This window comes from Octopus bimaculoides, chromosome 24, assembly GCF_001194135.2.
Source record: "Octopus bimaculoides isolate UCB-OBI-ISO-001 chromosome 24, ASM119413v2, whole genome shotgun sequence".
NCBI classification, from domain to species: domain Eukaryota; kingdom Metazoa; phylum Mollusca; class Cephalopoda; order Octopoda; family Octopodidae; genus Octopus; species Octopus bimaculoides.
Window position 1 is genome coordinate 13340637 of NC_069004.1, and position 7054 is coordinate 13347690.

Below are 7054 nucleotides of genomic sequence, written 5' to 3' on the forward strand. Positions count from 1 at the left end.
GAGTGGAGAGAGAGACAAGAGTGGAGAGAGAGAGAAGAATGTGGGAGAGGGGAGAGTGGAGAGAGAGGGGAGAGTGGAGCAGGAGAGAGAGGGAGGGTTGAGTGGAGAGAGAAGGGAGAGGAGGGAGATTGAGAGAGAAAGGAGTATAAGAGAGAGTGAGAGAGAGGAGGAGTTAGAAGAGGAGATGGTGGTAATGGTGAGTGGGGTGCATTGACTGGAGAAGAGGAATGAGTTGAGTTGCAAAGGAGTGTGGCAGATGGAGGTGGGGGTGTACTGAGTGGGCACAGGTCGAGGGTGGGGGCATTAGGAGGATATCCTGTGGGGAAGAAATTCAACAGGGTACAAATTGTGTGGAGATAGGTACATGAGGGACAGTGGTGGAATGCAGTGGCTGGTGAGAATTGACAGGACGAGAAGGGGCTAGAAAGATGAGTTGTGGGGTGGTTTGTTGGAGGACAGATTGTATGTAAGGATGTGGTCGTGGATATAAAGAATACCGTAAATCCTCGAGTATAGTCCGCCCTTGAGTATAATACGCAGGGGAATTTTAGGGGGCTGTACCTCTGAAAAACCTAAACCTTGTGTATAATACGCACCCCTTCTCTAACTTGAGTCAAGGAGGTCTATATAACGTCCTTGGTTTGTAAACGTATATACGATAACGTCCTTTATTATTATTGTATCTATAACATAATGCAAACATGTAGTTTTTTTTGGGCACTTTGTTTGCAGAAAATAAAGAAATAACAGTAATAACGTCAGTGAAAAAAAAATATAGCTTAAGGTATTTTCACGCCCGACATCACAAAATGCAACTGAATAAACATTGCCGGATAGCAAATAGAGACTCTGTCATTGCTTAGAAAATATTTTTCATTTTTAACCTCGTATATAGTATGCACTAGGGCTTTTGACCTTTAAATTTTGAAAAAAAAATGCGGATTATACTCGAGGATTTACAGTATGCCTGAATGGCCTTGATTTTCCTTAGCTGAGCAGGTTTTCTCAAGCACAGAAAATTGCCATTTGTCTTCATCTCACATATTCCTAGGTCTTCCTCTTCCAGAAATACCCTCTACATCTAGAGATTGCCTCTTCTTTAATCAGCTATCCTTATCTACATACATCGCTTAGCCATACCAGCACACTCTTCTCCCTTGCACACTACTTCTGATGCCTCTTATACCTAAGTTTTATCTTAAAACATTTATATTCTGTTGTGTGAAGGTGTGCAGCTTAGTGGTTAGGGTATTCAACTCACAATCGTATGGTTATGAGTTCAATTCCTAGTGATGCATTGTATCCTTAAGCAAGACACTTTATTTCCACATTGCTCCAGTCCACTCAACTGGCAAAAATGAGTAGTACCTGTATTTGAAAGGGCCAGCCTTGTCACACTGAATCTCCCTGAGAACTGCATTAAGGGTACACATGTCTGTGGAATACTCAGCCACGTGCATGTTAATTTCACAAGCGGGCTGTTCTGTTGATCAGATCAAGTAGAACCCTTGTCATCATAATCGATGGAGTACCAGCTACTTTGTTGTACATGCACACAGACATTGCACATCCAGTTTAAAATGCTGACTTCATTTCTTCCAAGTCTTTGTATGTCTTTTCCAGTCACAGCCCATATTTCACTGCCATGTAGCATAGCTGTCCATACACAAGTTTCCATACAGTCTGCCTTTCCTTCAGTGGGAGAGGCCTTTTCTTATCAATAAAGGGAATAACTCTCTGAACTTTGCTTAGCTGCTTCTTATTCTAGCAATTATTCTTTCAGAGCAACCTCCTCCACTGGTAATTTGGTCTCCTTGATAAAAGAAACTAACTACTGCCTCTACGGATTCCTCTGGATATTTGGGGAAGTCTATTTCCTGTATGTTCTTCGTGTTTATTGTACCTGCACATCTGCCACACTCAAAGACTATATTCTCTGTTAACCTACTGTACCTGTGATTCCACTGCACCTCTTATGCATCCATAGCTTGCACTAAGCACACCATATGGAATTTCTATATACACCTATACATGAATGTATGTATGTATGTATATATGTATGTTTGTATGTACACTTGTATGTTTGTATGTTTCTACATACATATATTTATATACACACATATATATACATATGCATATTTACATATACATGTGTGTGTGTGTATTATATATTAATATATGTATGTATATATGTATGTATGTATGTATATATATACATATTTTGTATGTGTATTTCGTGTGCAAGATTCTTGATGTGGAAACGTGTGTTGAAAGAAATACAATTAAACCTTGGGAGAGGCATTATGCCGGTAATAAACACATGCACTGGTTCAGTCCTTTATTAATTTATATAGTTTTTTTGTTAAATTATTTCATTCAAAATAAATGGATGTGGAGAGACAAGTTACTGAAGAGATTGCAAGAGTGCAATGAAATAATTTAACAAAAAAACTATATAAATTAATAAAGGACTGAACCAGTGCGTGTGTTTATTACCGGCATAATGCCTCTCCCAAGGTTTAATTATATATACATATATAAATATATATATTCACGCACACACACATTCATATTGTTGGAGCATTTTGCCATTAAGAAATGTATGCACCGGCAATATGATCCTTACATTGTCATATTGCTAATGCATGTTTTCATAGTCAAGAAAAGAATTATATTAAAAAATAAATGTCTCCAACCAGACAACTACTTAAACTGCATATGTGAAATTTTTTGCTTGTGCTCACATGAGAGAAAATATGTGATTGCTTACCTACAGGCTCCACCATGATTATAAATGCTAAGATCTCCATCATCACAACCTGAGAGTTCAGCAAAGTTTTGAGCACTCCAAACTAAACACACATAAACACACATACACATATGCATCCACACATGAGGTTAAAGGTTTGGAAGCAAGGGGATGTAAACACAACAACACTGGTTGGCAAGCTGTAGTGGAAGGAGGAGGGGCAAACACAGGCACAAACACACACACACACACGAACACACACACGAACATACACACACGAACACACACACATGCACATACAACAGGCCTCTTTCAGTTTTTGTCAACTAAATCCACCCACAAGGCTTTGGTCAGCCCAAGGCTATAGTAGATGACATGTGCCCAATGTACCATGCTGTGGGACTGAACCTGGAACTATGTGGTTGGGATGGGAGCTATTTTAACCCTTTAGCAATAAAACCAGCCATATCTGGCCAAAATATTCCACCTGTTTTATGTTCAAACTGGCCAGAACTGGCCTGTCACACCAACCCTACAATATCATTCTAAAATTAACAGTTACTTCTTCAAAATCTCAAAGCTACCAGTTAATGCATGACTAATACAAAACAATGAGAATAAATAAGCATTACTTCTGATAGAATAATGTAAAGTAGTGAGACCCATGAATATTTCACAGAATTAATGGTAAACTTAATGGGTTTATTTTGAAAACTTTATCCAAAAAAACTGAAAGCATAGCCTGTGTTGTGTCTGCATCAAATGATAGTCGCTCATCTGATAATCATTGAAAAGTGAAGGAAATTGGAATACGGTGATTACCTAATGCACTTTATATATACATTTTATATACTTTATGCAAAATTTTATAGACTTAATACACAAATTCTCCTCCTCTTCCTCTCTCACTCTTTGCCTTACCCTCTTTTTTCTCTCTCTCCTTTTTCTTTCACTCTTTGCCTTACCCTTTTTTCTCTCTCCTTTTTCTTTCATTCTTTGCCTTTCCCTTCAACTAACCATGTGAAAGCGTTACAGACGGGCTAAGTAAATGAAGAAAAAAAAAAAAAACTTATTTAAAAATAAAATTACACATTTCACTCACCAACACCTCTTTCACTCACCCTCCCTCTCCTCTTCAACCAATCATGTGGAAGCATTACAGGTGGGCCAAGTAATGGAGTGAACAAGCAGACTTATGATAAGATGCTAAAGGGTTAAAAGATACTGTTAGTTACAAAGTTACAATCGACAATTTGTATGAAATATGGACAGACAACATAGGGGAGGTGGAAGCAATCAGAAAGAATGAAAGAGACAGAGAAATTAGGGAGAGACCCAAATGCACAACTATTGAAGGGTGAGAAGGAGGTGAGAAAAAAAAAAAACAAAACCAAAGGCATAGAGTAAAAACTAAAAGCTGAAATAAAACAGACAAAATTCAGTTTTGAAACGTATAAGGAAATGGAAAAAGTATATTTGGGGATATGTAAAACAATTCAATCAAATTAATCAATGTAGAAGTTATAATTTTTTAAATATGAGTAATAAAATTTAAAAAATTCAGTAATATAATAATGACAAAGGCTTTTGGCATTATGTCGTGCATGAGAAGAAGACCCATCAAAGCGAGCAAAATTGCAGTCGAGGCAGATGCCAGTGTCATGCAAATGACAACCATGCCAGTGGTACATAAAAGTACCCATCACACTCTCGGAGTGTTTGGCATGAGGAAGGGCATCCAGCCACAAAAAACTATGCTAAATCAGACTGGAGCCTGGCACAGCCTTCCAGTGTGCCAGCCCAGTCAAACTGTCCAACCCATGCCAGCATGGACTATGGACGTTAAATGATGACGATGATGATATAATAAACATGTATATAAACACTTGACTGGTTTTTTTTTTTTTTATCAACCCCAGAAAGATGAAAAGCTGATTCTACTGGAATTTGAACTCAGAATGTTAACTAACTGGCACTCTGATCTAATCAATGGAACAGCCTGCTTGTGAAATTAAGTGCAAGTAGCTGAGTATTCCACAGACACGCATACCCTTAATGTAATTATCAGTGGGATTCAGTGTAATGTAGAACATGAGAAGGCTGGCCCATTGAATTACCGGTACAATTTAGTTTTGTCAGCTGAGTGGACTGGAGCAAGGTGAAATAAAGTGTCTTGTTCAACGATACAACTTGTCACTGAGAATTTAACTCATGACCTTATGATTGTGGGCTGAACGCCCTAAGCCACATGCCTTCGTGCACCTAGATCTTGGTCAATAAAAATCATATTAACCCTTTTGATACCAACCCAGCTCTGTAGTAAAAATGTCTTGTTTTCAAAAGTTCTGAATTAAAATCTTCCACCAAACCTTAGTCACAATTTATGTTCCTAACACTAGCTTAATGATAACTAAGTTATTTTACTAAATTCTTTGTTATATTTTAAGATTAATTGAAAGAAACACAGAGCATCTCAACAGAAATATGGTAATAAAAGGGTTAAAGATAAAAAGATAAGATAAAAAAAACACATAAAATCATGAAAAAAAAAAAAAATCAAATGTGATGGATGGAAACAAGTCAGGTCCAAAATAATGAAGAAATGCAAGAATACAACCAACATATTTGAAGTTATGATAAAAGCAGTAAAAGATATGCAGTGAGAAAGGATTATATATTAATCTATTGATTATTCAATGGCAAATTTAGGGACATCAGAAACTTTGAAGAATTCCTACAGCAGTTCAATATTTCAGATTTACGTCTTGTCCAGACAAAATATCTGATATGAAGATTTTGATGTACTTCTTACAACTGAGAGAAATACTGTAAGATGGAATAAGACTACTTTTCAGCCCTCGAGGATGGAGGAATTCTCCCAAATTTCAAGGAGGTTATGACATTTTTTTTAGGGAGAGGCCCACTGCATATCCATGGGCCTCTCATTGACTTGTTTGACCCCTTACTTAATATATTGACTGGTGACCTCTCTATCAGTTCTGGTCATAGTTTCCGTCTCTCCTCCACCCCTGCCAAATCAGTTCCAGTCTCATAGGGAGGTTGGGTGAATTCTTTTTTCCTTTGACTTTCTTTTCTCCCTTTTTTCTCTCTCCCTGTTTTTCTAGCATCTGTCTGTCTTGAGAGACAATGCAGTCTGCACCACTGATCAACTAGGATTTGAACCGCAGAACCCACCATGATTGTATTTACATTTGCTGTAGTTTTTTTTACAGCAACAGCAAAGAAACCTCTTCAAAGTTTAATCTTGGGTTTGGTGTATGAAGATTCTGTGTGCCCGCAGATGCCAGTATCCCTCCTCCCATCAGCCTTCTCACTGGTCCAGACCAAAAGAACAGAGTGCAGCACATTTATTCACATTATTTACATAATTCCTCATCTCTTAAATATAGAACTGTGCAGCACATTTGGCATGAGTTTGATCATGATTTCAAACTTTGGCACACGGCCAGCAAGTTTGGGTGAGGAATAAGTTGTTTACATTAACCCTAGTGCTCAACTGGTGCTCATTTCATCAACTCCCAAAATGGATGAAAGGCAAAATTGACCTAAGCAGAATTTGAACTCAGAGTATAAAGAAATACCATTAAGTATTTTGTCTGGCATGCTAACAATTCTGACAGCTCGCCCTATATAATAATAATAATGGTTTCACATTTTGGCACAAGGCCAGTAATTTAAGTGGAGGGGTAAGTCGATTTCAACAACACCAGTGGTACTTATTTCATTAATCCTTAAAGGATGAAAGACAAAGTTGAACTCGGTGGATTTTGAACTCAAAGCGAAAAGATGGGCAAAATACTGCTAAGCATTTTGTCCAGCATGCTAACAATTCTGCCAGCTCACTGCAGTACCAGGCAGTGGCTCTCATGGCTTCTGATCTTAATTGATTGGAAGTGTATTATCATGTACATTGTTTTGTCTTGGTATAAAAGATTGGGATCTTTTTTAAAACAGGGGCCACATTTTTCATTAACGAAACACTTTGAAACTTGGAACACTGGTAGAATGTGTCATATAAAACATCTTTTTCTCTTAGCCTTCTTAAAAAAAAAAGAAATCCATAAGTTATTCCATGTTAAAATTGTCGTATTTCTGTAATTTCAACCAATCACTGACGTCCATTCAGCCGATATACATTAAGTGCCGACTACATAAACAAACGATTCTGAAACAATTAACCCTAACCCTAGGGTTAGGGTTAGGGTTAGGGTTAGGGTTAAAGCAAATTTAAAATGAAAAAAGCAAATAAAACGAAGGTATGGAGATTAAATACGCTTTACATCG

The 7054-nt window shown here is 37.5% G+C and overlaps 1 protein-coding gene across 1 annotated transcript in view; it reads right to left on the reverse strand.

Annotated features, from left to right (window-relative positions):
• The window catches only part of LOC106882743 (lymphocyte expansion molecule), a 43966-nt gene that overhangs the window by 3328 nt on the left and 33584 nt on the right, over positions 1-7054 (reverse strand). Inside the window, exon 8 of the mRNA XM_014933517.2 lies at positions 3715-3789. Within this exon, the coding sequence (XP_014789003.1) occupies positions 3762-3789 (28 nt within the window). The 3' untranslated portion in view covers positions 3715-3761. The remainder of the gene's footprint in view (positions 1-3714; positions 3790-7054) is intronic.